This window comes from Filicampus tigris, chromosome 2, assembly GCF_054856515.1.
Source record: "Filicampus tigris isolate MCC_2025a chromosome 2, RoL_Ftig_1.0, whole genome shotgun sequence".
In the NCBI taxonomy this organism is placed as follows: domain Eukaryota; kingdom Metazoa; phylum Chordata; class Actinopteri; order Syngnathiformes; family Syngnathidae; genus Filicampus; species Filicampus tigris.
The window spans coordinates 15,132,443-15,156,442 of NC_141218.1; the positions used below are offsets into that span (position 1 = coordinate 15,132,443).

A 24,000-nucleotide genomic window follows, 5' to 3' on the forward strand; every position below is an offset into this window, starting at 1 on the left:
GGGCAATAGATCGTTATCCAACAGTATCTGTCTGCAGCTGCTGGGTGTCGCTCTTTTACTAAACAGTTTGCACTTTGCGGTGGTACTTTGGCTTGCGAGTTTAGGGGCACACTGAGACCTGCCTTTTGCTCCGGGCATCTTCACACACCACTATCGAGGTAACAATGCAACCACAGGCTAATATTCCGGTAGGGTTCTCTTGAATGTTAGGCTTTGACCAGTTGCTGCATAAAACGTCCAAAAACGTTCCATGATGTTTTCTAGACGGGCGGTTTTACTGCGGTCGAGCACCTATTGGAAAAGGCTTAACCTGGACAGCATCCATTATTCTAGGGTTATTGTTCTGACATTTTCAGAGATGGAATTGGGTATGAGTAGAGATTCAGGTGTCCACATAGATTTTGGTGATGACTGATCAGTTTTCCGGCAACAAGCAACATTAAGCTTTTTTACATTTTAGACTGTCTCAGTATATTTCAAATCAAAACTATGAACTAGTGTTTTTTTTTTTAATTAATCCCTCTGAGGTCTATCACACTCCCGAGCACTCTCTGCCACACCGTGATGCACTCCTGGGAGTATTCTACTGGGATTCAATGTAGTTCTGTTGTTACAGCCATTTTGATGGCATCCACGTCTTCAACAGGTCTCCTTGAGAACCCCCTTGAACTTGGGAAAGAGGAAAAAAGTACATGGAGCCAGGTCGGGTGAGTTGGGAGTGGGTGCCGGCGCGGCAATGTTTTTCTCAGCCAGGAACCGTCAGATGCTCAGGGCATTGTGAGCAGGCGCCTTGATGGTTTGAAGCATGCAGTAACTATTTGTCCTGACACAACTCTTGCAGAACAGCAAATGCTGCAGGATAAGTAGATAGAATTTTTTTTTTTTAAATCATTGATACTCCTACTGTGCTGTATGTGTATTAGGAACGGTCTACTGATTTCCTCAATGGTTTCAAACTATTTTGACAGACATTAAACCAGCAATTAATTTATACAACTTGGGACATGGCGGCACGGTGGTCGACTGGTTAGCACGTCCGCCTCACAGTTCAGAGGTCGAGGGTTCGATCCCGGCTCCGGCCTCCCTGTGTGGAGTTTGCATGTTCTCCCCGTGCCTGCGTGGGTTTTCTCCGGGCACTCCGGTTTCCTCCCACATTCCAAAAACATGCATGGTAAGTTGATTGGACCGTCTAAATTGCCCCTAGGTGTGATTGTGAGTGCGGATGTTTGTCTCTGTGTGCCCTGCGATTGGCTGGCAACCAATTCAGGGTGTCCCCCGCCTACTGCCCAAAGACAGCTGGGATAGGCTCCAGCACGCCCGCGACCCTTGTGAGGAGAAGCGGTATGGATAATGAATGAATGAATGAACTTGGGACATGTACATCGGGTGACAAAAATGAGTTATTATGGATATAGCATTAAAATAAACGGAATAACGCCATTAGTCTGCAATAAAGACTATTTTTTTAAATGTTCATGTTAATTCTATATAGACAGAAACCAACCCAGTCCCGTTGTATCTCTACTTTCATGGATACTTGCTGCACTGTGAACATGTTTGTGCAAGCCAGTTGTGGAAAATCACAGTTGGCTCTATCTTAAGGGAATCGGCCCAAGTCAAATGAAACAAAACATGCTCAACCAGTTCATACAATATCCCTTATGGGCTCATCAGCCATTTCAAAATTTGTTCACACTGCATTGATTTTGCAATGTTACTACAGTCTTACAGGGGATGCATCTACCCTGTGTTGAAAAAGAATACTCATTTCCAAAGGTGAGCATTCCATCAGACTGATGAACACTGACGGACGTCCGTTTAGCTGACGTTTGACGAATGATGGGGGACAGCTTTTAAAAAAGATGGACTGACAAATGACGGAAGGGGGTTTTCATCAGTCAGTGTAATCCTCATCCGTCAATGACGGTATTTTAGTCAGTCACTGGTAGATGCCCGTTTTCTGACTTTTTTTGGGCGGGAAAGACTGACGGACCAAGAGACTGAGTGACTTAGCTAACTGACAGACAATTACAATTCAGTTCGTCATGAAAAATGACAAACTGACGAATGACGGACGGGTACCCTGGCCGCTGACAGATGACGGACTAGCAAAATTGAGTAAAATGCTCACCTCTGCTTATTTTATCAGTGCATAGATTACACCTGGATGACATCCTCTCTTTCCTGCAGGCTTGAACTGTTCTAAATTTGATAGCTGACTTGATTGCCATAGATGTGAATGTGATCGATTGTGTGTCGATTCTGTGTGTGCTCCATGATTGGCTGGTGACCAGTCCAGGATGTACCCTGCCGCTCACTCCAAGAAAACAGGGACAAGGTCTAGCAGTGCAGTACAGAAAATGGATGAATGCAGTATTGAACTTTTGTTCATCTTTATTGTGTAAACTGGTGCTTGACAAACATTACATTACTAATGTTACCATTAAGGTGGACAATGCACAATTAAGTATGCCTGTTCCCAAAGGATAATTTCACACAGCATTATTTTACTTGCATATTTTTCATTTTTCCCAAATTCAAGTCTCCTGTTACTTCCCCTGAAATGACTTGTCGTAACTTTGTGGCAAATTATATTCAAAGCAAGTCGGCAAGTGTTGACGTTGACCTGAATTGTTATTAAAAAAATAAAAACTTAATTTCTGTGCTACTTTCCACAATAGTTTTTGAATGGCACCATATAGAAGAAAAAGTACATTTGCAGTATTACATTAATAGACTAGTAATGTTAGTGTGTCTTCAACCCTACAAAAAACGGAACTTGTTTTATTCTTTTCATTTCTAAATTACCAGTACAGTACAATCTTAAAAAAAAAAAAGAGCAATAACATACGTACATGGAATGAATTTAAGACATGAATACAGTAATATAATATTTATTAAGTAACTCATGTTGGCACATTGGAAGCAGGAGATGGGATGGGATCATATAGATGAAGGGGAGCAGAAGCCAAGCTTGAGTAAGGGGCGAGTCATTTACATCCCCCTTTTGTCATTTTCTTTTCAGCTTCAATGTCTACAAACGATATCAAAAGGGAAACAAACAGAACCAAAGAAATGGTGTTACAATACTGACAGGAGAAAAAAGGCATATGCTGTATTATTCAAATTGATAATGTTGAGTACAATGAGGCTCTCCTTAAAAGCGGAAGTCAACGCAAGCATATTTTTTTCGAGAATATGTTCCCAGCAGGCCCATTAGTTGAAACACGGCATTCTGATTAATTTTGCGTTTGTGGAATATGAGTTAAGCAGTAAAATGCACTCGTTTCTAGCCATCTCTGGGGGCGACCATTTTGTCTTCTGTCGACTGAAAATTACATCACGATACTTACAACGACCAACCACGGCTGACCTGTTTTCTGAATCTGAGCCGTGATTGATCGTTGTGAGCAGTTGTGATGTCATTTTCAGTCGACAGAAGACAAAATGGCAGCCCCCAGAGATGGCTAAAAACGAGTGTATTAACACTTATTCCACAAACACAATATTTATCAGAATGCCCAGTTTCAACTAGTGGGCTTGCATGGGACATATTCTTGAAAAAAATATGTTTGGGTTGACTTCCGCTTTAAGGCACATACTGTACTTTTGCACTGCTGATTACGAGTAAATGGAATAGAATTGTACTCAAAACAAACCACCTACCCCCTTTAGTTGGAAGTGTGTTCTTCTCTTCTGTTGTAGTTTTCCGTAACTTTTTCATGTTAAATCTTGTCACTTCCTCATTGACCATTCTGCCAGCTGTTTAAAAAGCAATTGCTCCATCTTATTGTATAAATTGGTGCAAGTGACCAACTATTAAGTGTTTTTGCACAATTAGTCTTACAACAAAGTATGCCTGTTCTCAAAGGATCAGTATTTTCCTTTTTGCACTTGTTAAAATTGAAGTTCATGTCTTGACATTTAGGCGTATTAAATGGAAATAAGCAGGCCGGTGTTGACACTGATCCACATTGTTAGAAAATTATCTATTTCTGGGCTATTTTCCTCAACATTTTCTAAATGGCACTACTCTCAGACAAAGAAAAAAAACCCCAATGAATACTGTACCATTATTATTCTTGTTAGAATGTTCAACTCACAAAATAAAGCTTGCCTTATTCTGTTCATTTCTAAGTTACGTTCTAAAAAAATGAGCAATGAATTACATGGCCTGACGTGAAGGCAGTAATACAATAATAGTATATGATCAACTCATGTTGTCACACACAAAGAGAGGATATGGAAAAGGATCTATTTAGAAGGAGGGAAGACATCATGCTTGAGGAAGGTTTGATTCACTTACGTTCCTCTTGGTTCAATTTCTTTTCCTCTTCAATCTCTAAATAAATATCAAAAGGGAGACAAACAGAAATAAAGAATTGATGATACAATACTGACAGGAGGAAAGAAAAGTCATGCGCTGTATGTCTAAACTACAGTATTCTATATAAACAGTGTTCTGTGTCTAACAGATTCGCACGTATACAGTAGGATGAAAAATGTATGTTAAACCTTTGAAATTTCTTAAATTTCTGCATAAATTGGTCAAAAGGGTTGCCCGAACTTCATATAAAGTTACAAGAATATACAAACTAACAGAGCTATGTATTCCGTCCCAGGGATGGAACGGTCTGACGGAGGATGAGAAGTCTTTTAAAAAGGACGGAAGTGGGTTTTCGTCCGTCCCTCAATTAGTCCCTAACCAGGTCATGTACCGACTGAACGTGTTGTGTTGGGTTCTTTTAAAAAGCAAAACCACTGCATGTTCTCTTCTACGGAGCCGCCTTCGTTAATTGCCTGCACAACGCGTTTCATGTGCTTCCCAGTAGTCACATTGCACATGCATAGTCTGCCCTCTAGTGGTTCAACATGTAAAACCATGGATAATGCCACAGGAGTCAAGACAACATTTAGAAACACGCCCAGAATGACTTGTGTGTGTAGTCCGGGATAGCAATTTTGTTGTGTTAACATTTAGTACCTTATTCCTTTGCATGCGAAGTATGTCCTTGTGTGGGACATCTTTAGACCGTAAAAATCTCTACCAGCATATACATTTAAACAACCCGGAAGTGGAAGTGTTTGTTTTTCCTCTTCAAATAACCTTGCGCTATTTTGCAATAATTACTTTATAAAAACTGAAAATGTCTAGCATTAAAATGCAAAAGTTTTGCAATTATACGCAATAGTATTGCGTTATTACTCAATCCTAAAATTTTCTCCTGATGTCCCCTGGCCTGCTCCAGTCGGCATCATCATCATCTTCGTCACATCACAATGGTTTTGCGTTGCAGCTAAATGCTATCTTGGTTAAACAGTTGTAAACAATTCAATCCACTCATGATACTTCCAGCCGGTGAGTGGATGTGTATAGGAAATTAGCTAGCTAATGATCTTTAAATGATGTTTATGAGTGTACGGAGGGTGTTGGTTTTTTTGGGTGGCGGCGACCGACGAAAAGACCCCCCCGCACCCTTACCATGGTCCGGGTCTGGGACGGTTTGGGATTTATCTGTGTGAGTGGGATGAAACGGGAGTGAAAATCAGCTCCCGTGTCGCCCTCTAGTCCACAGGTGCCAAACTCAAGGTCCGGGGGCCAGATCCGGCCCGCGACATCCTTTTGTGGCCCGTGAAGGCAAATCATGTGTTGATTTGACAAGTTTCTTTGAAATTGTCTTCACTGACAACACAACATATGAGATATTGCAAGCATTTGTTACCAATCCCTCCTTTAAAATATAGTACATTGAAAAATAGTTGAACTATTTAATGGCTTCAGATTTCAAATTGAGTTATCCATCAATTTGTTGTGTGTATGTGATAAGGCGATCATATATTTATGTGGGTTCACAGTCGTAACGGCCCTCCAAGGGACGCCATAACTGAGTTTGCCACTCCTGCTCTAGTCCATACATAGAGTTGGACAGGATGTGTTGCGCTGCTTATGACTGGTAAATGGGACAGAATTGTATTCAAAAGGTTAGCACATACCCCCTTTAGATGGAAGTGTGTTCTTCTCTTTTGTTGCAGTCTTCCGCAGCCTGTTCACGTTAAATCTCTCCACTTCATCGTGCATCATTCTACCAGCTGTTTAAAAAGAAAATGTTCATCTTATTGTGGAAATTGGTGCATTGAAAACTAGTCAGCCATTTTGCATAATTAGTCATAAAGTATGCCTGTTCTCAAAGGATCAGTATTCATTTTCCTTGCGCATCAGTTTTGCACTTTTTAAAGTTGAAATTAAAAGGTGTACCATTATTATTAATGTCAAAACCTTTTTTAAAGGCTACAAAACAAAACTTACCATATCCTGTTCATTTCTAAAAGGGAGCGATGAAATACATGGCCTGACTTTAAAGCAAAAAAATACAGAAATAGTTTTGATCAAATCATGTTGGCACACTAAGACAGCGGATGCAAAGTTCATATTTAGAAGAAGTGGAGAAGAAGCTTTGAGGAAATGGTGATTCACTTACGCTCCTCTTGGTTTATTTTCTTTTCCTCTTCGATCTCTAAAAAAAAATGACAAAATGCAACCAAAGAATTGATGATACAATATTGACAGGAGAAAAAAAGTCATGTGCTGTATTATTCAAATTAATAACAATGTTGACAACAGTTAAGATCTCGTTAAGGCACGTATTGCATTACGCTGCTTTACAAATAATGGGTGAACTAAAAGAGTTATCCTTTCGCATTGTGTTTGTAGTAATACATGTTCCTTCATCCAAAAATTTGCAGGGGCAATTAACAGTTGGCTGGGAGGTGTTGCACTGCTGAGGACGGATCAATGAAATTGAATTGTGCTCAAGTTACCACCTACCCTTTTTCGATGGAAGTGGGTTCTTCTCTTCTGTTCTAGTCTTCCGCAGCCTGTTCACATTAAATCTCGTCACTTCGTCGTGGACCATTCTGCCAGCTGTTTAATAGAAAATCATCTTGATCTTACTGTGTAAATTGGTGCTTTTGCACAATTTGACTTGTTTCCTTGCATATCCTTCTTGCACTTAAAGTTGAAGTTGGTGTTTGTCAGGACACTGTGTCAAATTAAAAGACGGTGGTGCATGTTGGTACTGTTAAGCACAGTTCGAAAAATATCATTTCTGTGCTATTTTCCACAACATTTCATAAATGCCACAACTCAGACAAAAGGTACTTCTGCATTAAACTGTCCATTATTATTGAATTTCAAAATCTTTATTAAACTGTACATTAACGCATCCGATTTATACTGCGCTTTTCTGGATAATCTGTCACTCAAAGCGCTCACAATGGATATATTATTCATGCGCTCACACATTCACCCTTTGGTGGTGGTAAACTATGTATGTAGCCACAGCCAATGTTCCCTCCAAGTTGCGCGTGTGAGCAATTGCGCACCGCTCTCACCCTCTCAGCGCACACGGTGGCGCTGGCGCGCACCACGCACACACATTACATTTCTGCACTCATTCCTTCGTTTCCACCCCAGTTTAATCTACAAACAGGAACCATTCCCACTTCCCTAACAGTTTCAGTAGTGTGTTTATTCACTATAGTTTGAAGCATACATTGACACAGACTCACACGCACCATTACTGACGAGACGCTGCTGGCGGCTCGACCTCGCTCCCTTCAGGAAGTCCAAACATGTTTTGATGAGTGGAGAATATTTATACAAAAATTGTATTGAGACTTAATTATATTCAAAATGTGCTAAAATAAAAGTAACGAACTAGGGCTGATTTTATTTGTATCACAAATTGCTATTCAATGATATGTTCTATTTTGATATATAGGTGGTTTGATTTTTGTAACTGGTAACTGTTTATGGTCTCAGATTTTGTACTGGTTTGGTGGCAGCCGTGTGTATGTCTGACGTTGCTCACCTGAGCCACGGCCATACAAAATGAAACTAGCCTTACTCTGTTAATTTCTAAATTGAATTCATACATAGCCTGACTATAAGGCAGAAATACAGTAGTACTGTAGTTTCAGATCAACTCATGTCTGCACATGACGAGAGGGGATGGGAAGGCATCCTATTTACAGTAAAGGAAGAAGCCAAGCTTGAGGAAGGGGTGATTCACTTACGTTCCTCTTGGTTTATTTTCTTTTCCTCTTCAATCTCTGAAAAATATCAAACGGGAGACAAAGAATTGACACAAATACTAACAGGAGAAAAACAGTGATATGCTGTATGTATAGCTAAACTGCAGTATTTTGTATTAACAGTGTTGTCTAACTGTACTTTGATAGATTTATTTGCACTTTTACAGTACCATAGGCGGTTTTACAGTATGGCAAGTGGTGGCAGCCGCCACCTTCACCAAATGCCTTGGCAATAAATCTATCAATACTAAATTTACAATTTTATTATAGCTGTTACTTGTATATTTCTCATAGTGTGCATAAAAAGTGTGTTTAGAATTGACCCCCACTCCTTTCAAAGATAAAAAAGGTTGCATACTACTGCGCCAGTGGCACCACCAATTTAAGAAAGAGGAAAAAAAAAAAAAAAAAAATCAAGTGTACTTAACCATCCCAGGTTGACAGCTGACGGTCGATTAAGTTGTAATTTATTTGTGGTTGCTACAGTCTATGTTTAATACAGAATGTTCAAATGGTCTGTCAGGTGTTATACCTCATATGAAATGTAGTTGGCAGTATTTTTAGGTACAATCTTTGGTGTTTAATGATGTGCCGCGGCAGAGCTACTGTAACTAGCTTACATCAAGGCTTTCTGCCGAAATATACTAACAATATTTCGAAATCAATACATTGGTCATCCGCCAAAGGTTGTGAAGGGAACCTCGAGCCTATGGCTTCTCCAAGAGCTAGTTCGAGTCAACCTGAGACGAACTTGGAGGAGCGGTTCAAAGCTGCTCTCGCTACTAGAAAAAACAAACTAGTTTAGAACTGTCTCTTGTCAAGAAGCATTGCCTGATGTGAATTATGCCTTGCTCAAAAGAGCTACCAGAAGACCCACAAATAAGAATTGTTGGCTCACATAAAGCAGGAAAAGCTGACAGACATCAAAATCTGAACCCAACTCTGAAGCATGATGGAGAGAGAATCATGATATGTGCGTGCTTTGCTACCTCAGGGCCTGGACAGCTTGCTATCCTATTTTGCGGAAGAACCTGAGGACATCTGTCCAGCAGTTGAAGCTCAAAAGAGAACGGGTGTTGCAACAGGACAATGATCCAAAACACAGAGGAAAATCAACAGAATTGCTTCAAAAGGAAATGTGTGTTGGAGCGACCCAGGGAAAGTCCGGACCTCAACCTGAGTGAGATGCTGACCTCAAGATCGCCATTCACACCAAACATCTGAGGTACCTTGCTAAACTGCAACATTTTCACTACACAGCTTCACAATAATAAGTGAACTGGAAGAATTATTCTCTCACTAGGTTGTATTTACAGATATCCCCACTTGTAGTTGGACAGGAGGTAAATATACTCAAATTACCACCTACCCTCTTTAGTCGGAAGTGGGTTTTTCTCATCCGTCTCAGTCTTCCGGAGCTTTTTCACGTTAAATCTCTCCACTTCGTCGTTGACCATTCTGCCAGCTGTTTAAAAAGAAAATGATCATCTTATTATGTAAATTGGTGCGTCGACAAACTATTATGTGCTTTTGTACAGTTAGACTTATAACAGTCAAATATGCCTGTTTTCAAAAGTATTTAATTTCTTTGCATATTCCTTTTGCACTTTTTCAAAGTTGAAATTCGTGTATGCTGTGACATTGTGGCAAGTTAAATGGAAACAAAGCAAGTCAGTGTAGACAAATATCACTTTCTGTACTATTTTCCACAAAATTTTACTTCGCAGAATACTGTACCATTATTATTAAAATAGGGCTGACCGATGTGGGTTTTTTGGGTCTGATAAACAATCGGCTGATTAATTTAAAAAAAATATATAAAATGAATAATACACCTTATTTTTGGGTGTGTTAAAGCATACAACTATAACAATGTGAATTACAAGGGTGAACATTTCACTGTTTCAAAATACTTTGTCCTTTATCTTTTGTTTAGCTTTACAACAAAAAGAAAAATTGGCAGTAATCTGCCAGTTTTTGCAGATTTTTATGGGAGGGGGATGTTTTAATATCATTACCGTTGGTCTTATGTTGTAATGTGTTTAAAAAAAAAACAAACAAAAAAAACACAACAGCCGATTATTATTGCCAATTTTCAGAGCCAATAGTGGCTTGATTAAACTGGCCATCTGATTAATCAGTCAGGCCCTAGTTCAAATCTTAAACTCGACAAAGCAAACCTTGCATTAATCTGTTTATTTCTAATTTACATTATAAAAAAGATCAATAAAATACATGGTCTGATGTTAAGGCAGTAAATAGAGCAATGGTTTTTGATCAACTCGTGCTTGTGCATGACAACAGGAGACTGAAAGGGATCATATTTAGAAGGGGAGAAGTAGTCACATTTTAGGAAGTTATTTACTTACGTTGCTCTTTGTTAATTTTCTTTTCCTCTTCAATCTCTGAAGAAAATATGAAACCAGAAACAAAGAATTGATGATACAATAAAAACAAAAATTAAAAGAAATCATACTCTACAGTGCATCAGGAAAGTATTTTTTTCCACATTTTAAGTTACAACTTAATTTGAAAAAGACATATTTTTCCCTACAAAACTCTACACACGACACCCCATAATGGCAAGAGCCCCCCCCCCCCATTTAGATTTCTGCAAACTTATTAACAAATCAAAAATTTATATATTCACATGTACATAAGTATTGACAGCCTTTGCCATGAAGCTCATACTTGAGGTTAGGTGCATCATATTTCTACTGATCATCCTTACTTGAGATGTTTTGTAAAGGTTTAATTTTTTTTTTTTTTTTTTTTTTTTACTAAAGTTGAAAAAAACAACAACCAAGAAAACAGCCAGTTGTTTTCCTTTTGTCTTTATAGGGTGTTGTGTATAGAATTTTGAGTATTTTTAAAATTCCATTTGTTTGGAATAAGGCTGCAACATAAATAAATATTTTCCAGATGTTTGTGTATGCAGACTGCTCAACTGTTTGTGTTGTACTACTATTTGCACTAGCATGCAAGATACAAAACCAGTGATTCAAACTGCACATCCATAGTCAACTATCAAACATCTGGTTGAACCAGATGTTAAAATACAGATCTGCACTATCATGTTGTTCTTTATAAACCACATGCAAATCAATTATCATTATGAGTACAATGCAAGATTTCATAACAGCACATAGTGCACATCATACTGAAATGAACAGGAAGAGTTCGTCTTAATCATTGGGTGTGTACTCACTGTTGACACTTGATCCGAAGTCTGCAGGTGCTTTTAATTGTTTGGCGGAAGTATTGCACTGCTGATAAGTGGTGAATGGCATCGCATTGTACTAAAAAGTCCACCTACCCCTTTGAGTTGGGAGAATTGTCTTGTCATCCGTCGAAGTCTTCCGCAGAGAGGTTTTATCAAACTGCGTCACTTCAGCTTTGACTTTTTTGTCGCACATTCTGCAAGCTTTTTAAAAGCAAAGACAATCTAAAATCACAATTGTGAGTTGAGCAGTGGTGTATTGTTCAATCCTAACTAAACACAATCTAATTATGTGTTCCCCACAAAAGGTGTGGTCTCCACTTCATGCCTATACAAGTACGCAAGCCAAGCCCATTAAAATACCTGTGCTGAAATGAACCCTGAAGTTACGTAACTCTTCACAAGAAACTACACGTTTCAGAACATGCACTCCAGCCTACATTATATACATTGAAGTTTGGACATTAAAATCAGAAGTGGAGATACGTTAGGTCTCAACAGTGAGACCTGTTTACAGCAGGCATTATTAAAAAAAGAAAAGAAAAGTAACTTCCGACTATTCAATCTCAGCAGAATAAACTATAAGAATCTATACAAGGTTGCACAACAACATTGGATCCCCATGCAGCTAAACATCGTCAATAATTTTACCTGTGGTAGAGTCGTGTGGTGCTCTCAATGTGTTCTGCAGGTAGGAAGAGTCTGCGGGAATCGAGTTAAGCAAACAGATTATTAACCAGCGGTAACACGCCCCAATGTGCTGTGCAGAGAAATCACGCCTAAGCCAGTGGCTCCTATTGGTTCCCAAAGCTCACAGGCATTTCAATTGGACGTGGTGTAAATAGTAAAGGCGGCCCCTCGGGCGATGGGCACGGCTTCCCGGGACTTCCTGAGTTGCAAAAGTACTCAATTCTTTTCCCCTGCCTGGACTTGCAAGTTAGAGTGAACTGTCTGAAACTCTGAATACTGGCAGTGAATTCAGTGAGCCTCAAATCTTGCTGGGATGAAGATCTTGGTGGTTATTTGGGATACAACACCACCTAGAGGACTAAATAGATTCAATAGAAAACCAGCAAAACTAAACATTATATTTGTATTGTCTTTGTGTGCCCTGCGATTTGGCTGGCAACCAATTCAGGGTTTCCCCCGCCTTCTGCCCAAAGACAGCTGGGATAGGCTCCAGCACGCCCCGCGACCCTTGTGAGGATAAGCGGTATAGATAATGGATGGATGGATTATATTTGTAAAAGACACATATGTCTTACATATTGCTGGCGTCGGGGTGGAATCTGACCAATAGTACAGATTTGTGGAAAAAAATACGAAATTTATCAAATTGTGACACAAGAGGTTTGGACCCGACGCCACTGAATTATCTAAAAAATGTGCATGTGTAAGTTTTGTTGTGTGCTGGGTGAGTGTACAGGTGCATCACAATGAATTAGAATATTTCAGTAAATCAATTTAAAAAGTGAAAGTCGAATGTTATATACATTACACACAGAATAAAATATTTCATGCAATCGTCTATACTTTTATTATTACAACTTACAGCAAATGAAAACCCACAATTTATGATCTAATTTTATTAGAATATTACATTACAAACAATCAAAATAATTGTTCAAATAGAAAGCAGGTAGGAACTGGCCTTTTCTGTGTTTAATGATTCTGTATGCAGAAGTTAAATTTGGGGGATTTAACTTCTATGATTTTTTTAAAGTATTATATTATTTAATTTATATGATATATTATAATAATGATTTTTACTAATGTATTGAGATGCACCATACCATATTAAGGTTTTAATGGGTGTTTGGAATTTGATAAGTAACAGATACAGTACCTGTTCAAAGAATAGCTACAGTATATTCAAAGAATACAACTATTTTGTGTATTCACCCACTTCTACTTTAATCCATTTTAACATCTGCATCACATCTACATTAACGACACATATTGAACATGAATCTGTCCCTTTCTTGTACTTTTCTCCAAAATACAAACAAGATACAGTTGTTACAGTTGTTGTGATTCTTGAGTGCTTTTCACATTGTGGAAATGCAAGGCACATGAGCGTCACCAGCACATGCACGTGCAAAAAATACTTGCCCAACCTGCAGCATGGAAGTAAACAGAGAATTAATTGTTTTGGTCTTCTAATTAGAATGTGTCTTCCTGTTTTTCTTTTTTATGATTTTTGACTCACAGCACATACAGTAGACTACTCAGAAAGTTAAGGATATTTTACTTTGAGGGGAAATTTTAGGATGAACCTGAAATGCACTATAACCTTTACGGATGAACTTAATTTTACCTTCTTTAAATTTGTCAATGCACCTGCCCAACTGTTCAACTAAAATTGCTACCTAAACATTCCTCACACATCTCACTCTTCGCGTTGACATCATGAGACCACCTTGCCATTGCAAAGCTTCAAACAGGATGTTCTCAGAGGAAAGTGGACACTTAGCTTAGCTCAGCAGGTTTCAACAAGGATACACAGAGACTGGAAGAGTCACAGAAAGCCACTGAAGTAGACATCAATGATCTTTTTTTCCCGCATCCACCTCCTTCAGAAGAACAGCGTGTGTAAAAAGTATGTAAAAACTGAACAATTGGACATGTGCCTTCAGAAGTTTAGAGAAAATCTAATTATGTCAGCAAAGGTTCTAGTGTATATTTAAATTCTGATATGTCACCCGAAAGCTGCATATCCTTAACTTTTTTGGGGGGGACGTGTATGTAACACATTTTGTTGAACTACAATAATAAAAAATGTCAGAAGTGACCGCATTACAAGGACTTTCTACGTACATTACAATTTGTCAAATTTATTGGATTTTCTGTCAAAGGCTGAGTGAAACCTGCAGAATTAATTTACCACTTTGACTTTAGGCAATGCTTGAAGTTTGGATAAATCCAAAAACTGTGCAGTGGGATATGTAGAATTCCTCTTATATTATTTATAGTCCCATCTGCTCAGCCTGAGCGTTTTTGCTGCCTGTCATAGATGGCCGTGGTGATTCCCCAGGTGATACATGATCTCAGAATGACCAGGGCACCACCTCGATACAGTAATAGGACACTCCTCTGCCTGGAGTTCCACAGCATCCTCCAGCAGGCTATCACCCCTTTTACCTCTGTCTGCACCCCGACCTGCATGTTGGCCACCAGCACAGACAGTGGGTACAGGCTCAGGCTGATTGCCATGGAAACCACAGTCCCAGAAATGAAAGAGGATGCTAATGGAGAAAGCCCTTGCCCTGATACAGAAGCACTCAAGGGCCCCTTCAAACCAAAGTAAAGGGAGCTGCCTAGGGCATTGCGAGCCGCGATGGGCAGGAAGGCCCGGTAGTAGCCCGAGGCCAGCGTTTGAGCCCTCAGCTTCACAAGCACACTCTTTAACGTTGGGAGGCGGCGGTCGTTGTGGCCACTCTGCAAAACGTTTTGAACACGCTCAAATGGCGTGAAGACCAGCGCCTCCACCATTCCTACGCCGAGTCCCGCCACAGCAGGATGCAGAGAGGAGGGGATGACACTGAGGGAGGGCAAGGAGAGCAGGCGGAGGAAAGTGTCCTGCAGTCCAAAGAGCAGCGTGCCACTGAGTGTCCTCATCAGTAATGGTGGGGTGACGCCCCTGTAGAGCTTGACAAGACCTTCTTTGTGGAGCTGCTCTACAGCCCGGTGAACCTGAATGTTGTGGATTTGTTGGCGGAAAACAGTCTTGTAGACAGGGAAGACAATAAGGGTGGACGCCAAGCTTGAGGTCCCACCATGGAGGTAGCTATGGAAACGTGTCTTTGAGTCCCTCAGGCGCTCTTCATCTTGTGCAGGCTTGGGACTGCCTGCCATCCTTCAGCTGAAAAATGACATCACAAATCAATTTAAAGTGCCTCACCCTGATCCAGGACAGCCATACTAGTATGAATGAAAAAAAAAATATTGGAAAGAAAACCACCAATTAACATTGAAAACTAAATATAAAAATGAAGCAAAAATTGTACTTACTCCTTTAAATGTCACGATACGACAAAAGCGGAGCATGTAAGTCACAATAGCAGCACCACTGACTTCTATATTTCAACTCTAAAAAAAGCGGGAAAACAAGGAAATCAGTTACCATGCCCGAGCTGATAGCTTGTTCGATTTTAAACTAGAGTAAGATTATTATTTTTTTGTAAATAGTTACCGTTCATCGGGAATAGCTTTAAGTAGCCGCTGACACATAACAGGATGCGGTGCACTTAGCAATTATAGTCCCGCCCCTTTAAGAATAACCATAGGCCGAGATTAACACGTCATGTCGTCGAGGATTGGTCGTGTACTCCTGCCAATCAAAGACCCAACCTGGGCGTGCCATATTTGAAGATGCGAAACAAAAACATGTTTCCCGATGATTTGGGAACTTCGTCGACACGCAGGTTTTTCTAGTGAGCTGTTTTTAAAATACACCTGCTATTAAACCAAACAATTGCTGGTTATATTCATGACTACTTTTCTAAAACCCCTTTACAGTATGAAGCAATGGCAGTTTGGTATTTGAAGAGGTTTAATCAAAAATGTACACAAAAGAGGACACTCTACAAAGATATATAGCCATTATTGTTTTTATTTAAAATGTAACTAATTATGTGGAGAGAAATGAACGCAGTAACCAAGAAACATTGTCATTGAGAACAGGACAAGGGGGTAAAGAAAACCTTGCAAATAGACGGCATTTGGAGTAAAATCAACAATGCAGTAAATGCACGTATTTATTATGGAAAAACAAAACAAAGAATGGCCACATAGAACAAACTCAGATGATCATGTTGGTTTTGTGTCCATTTGGCACATCTGTGCTTCATAAATGCTGGAAAAAAAAAGTCAATTCTACTCAGTTTTATTAAAAACGTACCTGAATAAATGGCACCTACTCAAAATGTAAATGGTATAGTTTGGAATTAAAATATAAAATTCCCCAATATAAAGAGCGGGGAAAAAACATGAGTACTTCATGTACAGGTGCATCTCCATAAATGAGAATACCATGCAAAAGTGTATTTCAGTCGAACTCAAGATGCCAAATTCATCATTGATTATATGTAGAATCATTTAACACAGGAAAATACATGACATATGGCCATCTAATTTCTATATTCAAAAACATTTTGAATGTCTTATATAATCAGATTTTATTTAGATGAGTAACGCTATGATGTTTAAAAAATCTTTTTTTTTAAAAAAAATCACTGTGTAGTTTTGTCTGAATTTCACTTGAAACTACTGAAAAAAAAATCACATTTCCATGAGAATCTGATTTTAATTGAAATGCACCTGTCTGTGTACCATTTCTACCTGCAGAGTAACATCTTCAAAATGTGACCTCAGTGGCCAACCCCACTCAAATGTTGTACCTGAAAAGTTGAAAAGAAGACCACATACAGTGCCTTTAAAAAGTACGTCTACTACTTGAACCTTTTCACATTTTGCCACCATACAACCACAAACTTACATTTGATGGTTTTCTCTGGTCAAACGGTTTCATCCAAGCTCAATAAATATGGTCTATTTGGTGCGTGAGTGGGATGCGTGTAACAGACATGATAGTTCTTTTCATCCCCAGTCAAAGGGAACTTCTCTATTGGTTGTGTTTGTGGCATATGCCTCTTTTTTATATATATATATTGGCCTGACAGTAGACACCGTTACAAGGGTACGTGGCTGAATAGGTACGACACCGACTCGCCATTGTGGGTTCTCCGAATGGCTTCTGCGAGGATCATGGAGATGTCGATAACCTGGAAGATGAAAACATTGAATTTTTTGGGGAGAATACTTTTTTTTTTTTTAAATAGATATGATAATGGATAATCAACAATGTCCGCTGGGACAGGCTGCTGCTCACTTGTGCCCAAATGAGGACAAGCACTATACATATATATAATGAATGAATATCTGCACTTGGATTTTTTTTTTTCTTAAGGGAAGCTCATCGACACATGACGACCAGTTAGTTTGGCTATGTTGGTGGAAATGATTCCTTCAAAAGGAGGCATGATAGAAAAAAGTTGGAGAACCACTGCATTTGACAAAACAACGGTTTACCTGTATTTTTGGACAATGCCTCATTTTCTCCTCCTGGGGTATTGTATTAGTGACCACAACAGCTTCGAAGCAGGCATTATTGATGCGAGAGATTGCTGGCCCAGAGAAGATGCCGTGGGTCAGGATGGCGTAAACTTTTGTGGCACCGGCAGAAATCAGCCTAAAACGCAAACAACACTGAGCCTGGATTGGACTTGAATGCATGTAGGTTATCTCAAAGAGCGAGTATAAAATTAGATAACAAACAAATGAAAAAAGACAAGTAGCACTTTCCGGAGAGGAAGCGGCTTGTGATTGGCTGATATTAAATGTGGCTTCTACCAACCAATCACTATATTTGTTAAAGCCATTGAATTAAAGAGATGGAAATCTTTTTTTTTTTTTTTTTTTTTAAACTGATTCATTGATTTAAGAAGAAAAAAAAGTTACGGCTCTACTTACACAAAAGTTTTTTTTTCCTACTAGTTCTTAGTCATCTACTAGTGCACTGAATTGTCTTCGAAGTGTGGACAAAGAGAGTATCAGTACATGGACATTAAGCTAGCTCGCAAGGAACTTCAATAAATGATCAAGAGCAGGGGTGGGCAATACCGGCCCTCATGTTTTCTATGTCACCCTGGTGCAACCCATCTGATTCAAATGATCAGGATAGTTATCCAGCTTCTGCAGACCTTGCTGATTATATGATCATTTGAATCAGGGAGAAATGGAAATACTGAATTGCCCACCCCTGATCAAGAGGCTTTCCCCACGTGGTCAAACACTGAGATGAATCGTTAGATTCAGCAGGCTTACTTGTCGGCAGCATGGCAGATGGTCCCACAGGTGTCCGCCATGTCATCTACGAGGATGGCGACTCGAGCCGTCACGTCGCCGACAAGAACCATCCGGTCAACCTCGTTTGCCTTTTTCCGCTCTTTATGAATGAGAGCAAAGTCCACATTTAACCGGTCCGCGATCGAGGTGACCCTGCGTAGAGAATGGAAAGTAGTCGAGTAACAGCTAAAGAGCAAAGAAAATATTCGACCGTCTCAGCCAAAGTTTTGACTTAAGATAGAAATTACAGAGGCTAAATGACAAGATTTGAGTGCCAATGGCCTCAGCTCACCTTTTTGCTCCTCCAGCGTCTGGTGAGACAATAGTACAGTTCTTCCACTCGGGTATGTTTTCTTTAATCCATTTTAACACAGCGGGCTCTGCGTAGAGGTTGTCAACAGGGATGTCAAAGAATCCCTGAAAGGCAGTGACGGGTCATCATCATACTGGAAACGAATAGGACAAAGTTCTGTCTGGTAATCGATGTACAGTAGATGTGAGGGGGCACTCAAAAGGAATGCAGTATTGTAGGGGTGTAACGCTACATTTTTTGAACGATACGATTCGTATCGATAAAAGGCCCAACGATTCCACACAAAGTGATATATTTCTTTTTTGGAACGATACAATTCGATATGATAAAGGCGATATCTATATGGTAACACTGGCTTTTCTGTAAATAAGCCGATATTAATTCCAAATAAACAGAAGAGAATGCCGTTTCATTGGGTTTTATTTTAAAACCACAGCTTTACTGATTCTAAAATATATAAAAAAAATTAAAAAAACACTGATATTAGAACAAGCTAGTTCTCTTTCTATGCACAAACTTACCTTATTATCATAATAAGATGGTTCTTTTTATGCATTAAAACAATGTAAATGAACCCTTTTGAGAAAAGTGCTTCATATATTTGAACAATATTAAACATTCTCTTTTTGTGGAACAAAAAAAATATACACAGGGATTAAATTTGTATATTTTCACATTGCTGCCGTTTGTGATGCCATGGCGACAGCCCAGAGGCGTCGACAAATAGTTTATAACCCTAATCCTAATATAACGATATTTCACCCGGCATTTGCAAAGCCAGAGCCAAACCTGGACCCAAACCCTCACTGTGGTGTGCAAATGTTCACCTGTATTTGCGAGGCGTGCAAGTCCATCGTGATGATGTGGTCAGCACCTGACACTGACAGCATGTTGGCCACCAACTTTGCAGAGATGGGAGCACGGCTCTGTAATGAAAACGGATCTGTTAAGTCACAAGGAAAAAGGCGACTGCCAAGCATGACTTTGGGATAAAAATAGCACTGAACTGAGAACTTCGCATCTCATCACACTTCCCCTTCCTAATAGTTTGTGATTCATTGATTCAATAATCTGGATGAAAATAGTTTAAACCACTATAACAGTTATTTGCAAAAATGATGAGCCTGTCAAATATGAGCAATCACTGCTGGTAAAACAAGAGACGCAGAGGGTGTTCTCCCCAAAAATTGACAGCATTTCACAAATTTTAACAATTGTTCAATGTGCCCGCCACTTTGACTTTTTTTGTGCCACATTCAAATCTGCTTTGTAGTTGGTGAATTTTTATAGTTTCCTTGATAATACACACTGCACACTTTTGTTTTTGCAAATTCCAACCAGGGTTATTAATAGTTTGGGTTTTTTCATAATACATAGTTTCTTTTATTTTTACTTTTGTTTCTTGAAATTTAGTTAGCTTTAATATTTTTTGAGCTGGTTTTTTCTTTTTTACATAATATAATCATAATTTGAATAATAATTGCCAAAAGACTGTTTGAACTTCTGTCTTCTCTATGGATTTACAACAATACTGAAATAAATACATTTAAAATAAACCCGTGAAAGCTCATGTATGAAATTAATTAATAAGAACAAAAATGAAGGACATACTTGCGATAATTCTATACCCTGTTAGTATTATAAATGTAAAATCTAACAGTTCTTCCACTCGGGTATGTTTTCATTTTCTTTTTTTTATCTCTCTCTCTTTTTTTTAAAATTTCATAATTGTTTTTTTTCAGTTTTAGCTTTGGCTATTTCTTCGTTTTTGTTAACTATAATTAACACACAAAACCTCATTTCAAAATGTGTTTGCTTGGCAAGGTAATGTCATTTTTCACCCACTAAACAAAACAAACAACATTGCGCTAACACACTAAATTGTTTCACATATCTTAAAAATTTTAGTTAATTTGAGTCAGATTTAGCTGGATGTGACTACGAAATGTTAAATTTTTTGGTACACCCTGTATAATGCTCACGTTACTTAATGTAAACAATAGCTCCTTCAACATGAAACTTTCACAATCACAAGCAATGGCTGTGCAATATGGAACAGGCTTGCAATCAAAGCGGATGAAAGAGAAGATAACAGCAAAAACAAAAACAAACAAACACAAACAAACCGAAAAGCAACATTGAGTGCATGGACATGGCCAGAGGCTTCTCGTCATGACGTCTGATGGCAAACAGCATGGCAGAGAAAATTAGACAGATGTCCCTCACCCCCACCTTGTCCTTCTTGTCCTGGCGGGCGTACGGAAAGCAAGGGATGACGGCAGTAACTCTGGAGGCAGATGCAATCTTGCAGGCGTTGATCATGATGAGCAGCTCCATCAAGTTGTCGTTGATCTCCCCGCAGCCACTTTGGACGATGTACACGTCCTCACCTCGTACACTCTCGCCTATCTCCACGCTGTGGCGGGGGATTCACAGAGGTGACAAGACAAACATCATTTAGCAGCAGAGAGCTAAGCAAATACCCAGTGGCAGGAGAAAGATTAAACAATAGGTAAGCGTCACATGTACCTAGTTAAACCGGGGAGGATCCAATTGTTCTTAATGGAAAACTATTTCAGCATTTATTCGATATCCAGTTTAATATGCGAATACGCTCTTTGTCCTCACTAGTAAGACAATTCAGTGAAATAGAAAAATGACTGTTTTTTTCCCATAACTGCACGACATGTCTGCACACCAGTTGGACAACTACATTTAACTAGTGAGGCAAAACTGTGCATGTGTTATTATGACTATTAGAGAAGTGCTAAATGTAGAATTCTACAATCTCACTAACAGTATTAGTAGCATGCAGTTGTCAACTACAGTACTGCACAGTTCCTACTAGTGAGGACATAGGGCATACTAGTACATGGACCTTAGGGATAAGCTATCTTAACATTTTCTTTTTAAATTTATGGTTGCACTAGTAGGGCAAAAGTGGCCCTAGCAGGAGAAAAACGTGACTAGTGACTAGATATACTAGTGCTCCGAATTGGCTTACTGATGAGGACAACGAGTGCACTAGTCCATGGACTTTAAACAGGATCTCAAGAATATTGAATAAATGCTCAAGCGCAGTAGCAGGAGAGCCAGAATAAACAAAGCTCCAATTGACACATGCGCGGTAATTTCTCGGCGATCTCACATTAGCTAGGCTACATTGGCGCAGTTAGCTAGCAAGTTGGGTGTCGTAAAATTAAACAGCAGCGACAGTAAACTCACCATGTTTCTTGGTTGCTAAATTTCTTGGTGACCACCTTCCCCAGCTCTAGACCAAGGCGATCGGCTATCTTTTGAGAGAGGTCTGGGTGTGAGCTACCGCTGAATATTTTGATATTGGGCATTTTGTTGCGGTCCAGGGCGTCGAGTCGTCTAAGCAGGCGACGGCAACAGCTTGTATTAGTAATGAAAACAAAAATAAGACAGCGGAATCAAATGCTCAACAGTTGTCTGGCTACTCTTACCGAGGTACAATATTGACCAGCTAGCCAGCTCTAGTCCATCACACATGCGACTTCTCCTCTGCTTGCCGCGCGCACGCTTTCACTTACGGCTAATGGTGATGACGTCACACCAGACTGAGTCAACGCGAATGCTGCGTCCAAGTACACTCGGACTTTGCAGTAATCTAAGTATAAAAAAAGCGGACTACTATTTCTGATGTCAACTTGTAAAATTACACTTATACGTAACAGCAGCAAGTGAAAACCTCACTGTATTTAGCTGTTCTTATAATGTAGTGCAACAACTCCTGATTTTTCTTTGACGGGAATTTTCAAAAGGACACGCGCAAGTTCTTGACTGTTTTCATTTTTAGAGAATCTTACAACACAGTCGTTATCCCTGCGTGTGTTCTTTAATCGGGTGTCGATCGTCATACTCGTTAAACGTTCTTGTTGTGCCAAATGCCACAGGCGTTTCTGCTTCAAAACCAACATTGATGGGAAAACAATGACACTGCGCTCATTATTATTCAACTGCCGTTGTAAAAACAGCAAAACGTGCAAACTTTCAATTGATAGCTACTTTCAATAAATAGTGACTGCTTCTTGAGTTAAGCAATTTATATTGCTCTTGTTTTCGTGGCTCTTTAAAAACTATTGCTGCGTCTAAACTTTGAAAATGTATACATACGTTTTGCACCTTGCACTGTGATGTTTACATGTGGTCAAAACATAGAAACATGCAATTGCCACTTGGTTGTGTGAGACCATATTAAATTGTATGTGCAATTTTTGCATAAATCCAGAGAATTCCAAAGTTTCATGTTACTTTTTTCGTACAACTGTCTTTGACAGTGACTCCACAAAAGCTAAGTAGATCGAGGGGTTGTTTTTTTTCCTGAGTGGGTCAAACTCTGCAGGACTGATTGTATCTTGATGACATCACGCAAAAGCTTCAAGTTCAAACTCCACACGATAGGGGTCATTGCAATGAACATGTAACCCCCCTACCCCCTAAATTGAACACAATCGGCATGGTCTATTTATGTATGTATGTATTTATTTATTCATTTATTTATTTATAAAAAACAATTTTTAAAACACCACCACAGTGGATTTGAAATGAAACCAACAAGATGTGCTTTACTTCTACGTTCAATTTGACGGTATTCACATAGAAATCAAGTGACCGGTGTAGGAATTTAGTGGGAGACCTGTTTTAATTCCAACACCGTTCACCTGATGTAAAATGAGCTGAACGTCTGCAGTTAAATCACAAATTGTTTGTTTCTGACTGTCTGTATAAGAGCTAATCTTGAACTTTGTAGTTGCCTGCACCATTTAAGCAATTGGTCAAATTGTATCAAGTGGTTGTATGGTTGCTGAATGGTTAGCACGTCTGCCTCACAGTCACCTTTTGGCTCCGACCTCCGACCTTGTGGAGTTTGTAGTTAGTTTTCCCCGTGCTTGTGTTGGTTTTCTCCGAGCACTCCATCTTCCTCCCACATTCCCAAAACATGTTTCTTGGGTTAATTTACGAAATTAAATTGTCGTTACGTGTGATTGTAAGTCAAGGAACTCATCATTGACTTCAGAATAAACAAAACATTCAGCCCATTCTCATTGAAGGGACCTGTGTGCAAAGGGTCAGTGACTGCTGCTTCCTGGAAGTGCACATCGAAGAGAAACTGACCTGGAATAGGAACACTGCACAGGTGGCTAAGAAGGCACGAAAAAGTCTCAACTTCCTGAGAATCCTCAGGAAGAACATCGTCATCTTCATCATCATCATCATAATCATCATCAATATGATCATCATTATATATATATATATATATATATATATATATATATATATATAGGCGGCACGGTGGTCGACTGGTTAGCACGTCCGCCTCAAAGTTCAGAGGTCGCGGGTTCGATCCCGGCTCCGGCCTCCCTGTGTGGAGTTTACATGTTCTCCCCGTGCCTGCGTGGGTTTTCTCCGGGCACTCCGGTTTCCTCCCACATTCCAAAAACAT

At 39.4% G+C, this 24,000-nt stretch overlaps 3 protein-coding genes across 5 annotated transcripts; all 3 read right to left on the bottom strand.

Annotated features, from left to right (window-relative positions):
* Nucleotides 1-2,376: 2,376 nt before the first annotated feature.
* Nucleotides 2,377-12,133, bottom strand: tmsb1 (thymosin beta 1). Of its 2 annotated transcripts, XM_086023306.1 has the most exons (11): nt 11,966-12,133; nt 11,411-11,518; nt 10,464-10,499; nt 9,464-9,559; nt 8,077-8,112; nt 6,827-6,922; nt 6,480-6,515; nt 5,995-6,090; nt 4,307-4,342; nt 3,667-3,762; nt 2,377-3,034 (listed from the first exon to the last, which is right to left on the bottom strand). In XM_086023306.1, exons 2-11 carry the CDS (start codon nt 11,508-11,510, stop codon nt 2,991-2,993), a joined length of 672 nt encoding a protein of 223 aa, XP_085879432.1. In that variant the 5' UTR covers nt 11,511-11,518; nt 11,966-12,133; the 3' UTR covers nt 2,377-2,990. The 2 variants fall into 2 exon arrangements, with proteins under 2 accessions (XP_085879432.1, XP_085879433.1); XM_086023307.1 differs by lacking the exon at nt 3,667-3,762 and having other exon boundaries at nt 11,966-12,132.
* A 982-nt stretch (nt 12,134-13,115) lies between these two features.
* On the bottom strand, nt 13,116-15,570 carry LOC147151550 (solute carrier family 25 member 53-like). Its single transcript, XM_086023719.1, has 3 exons — nt 15,507-15,570; nt 15,326-15,403; nt 13,116-15,176 (listed from the first exon to the last, which is right to left on the bottom strand). Exon 3 carries the CDS (start codon nt 15,167-15,169, stop codon nt 14,297-14,299), a length of 873 nt encoding a protein of 290 aa, XP_085879845.1. The 5' UTR covers nt 15,170-15,176; nt 15,326-15,403; nt 15,507-15,570; the 3' UTR covers nt 13,116-14,296.
* Nucleotides 15,571-15,908: 338 nt separating this feature from the next.
* LOC147151551 (ribose-phosphate pyrophosphokinase 1) lies at nt 15,909-22,149 on the bottom strand. Of its 2 annotated transcripts, XM_086023716.1 has the most exons (8): nt 22,001-22,149; nt 21,759-21,908; nt 20,760-20,949; nt 19,361-19,459; nt 18,513-18,637; nt 18,200-18,373; nt 17,405-17,564; nt 15,909-17,097 (listed from the first exon to the last, which is right to left on the bottom strand). In XM_086023716.1, the coding sequence occupies exons 2-8, from the start codon at nt 21,878-21,880 to the stop codon at nt 17,005-17,007; spliced, it is 963 nt and encodes a 320-aa protein (XP_085879842.1). In that variant the 5' UTR covers nt 21,881-21,908; nt 22,001-22,149; the 3' UTR covers nt 15,909-17,004. The 2 variants fall into 2 exon arrangements, with proteins under 2 accessions (XP_085879842.1, XP_085879844.1); XM_086023718.1 differs by having other exon boundaries at nt 20,766-20,949; nt 21,759-22,097.
* Between the last annotated feature and the right edge of the window lie 1,851 nt (nt 22,150-24,000).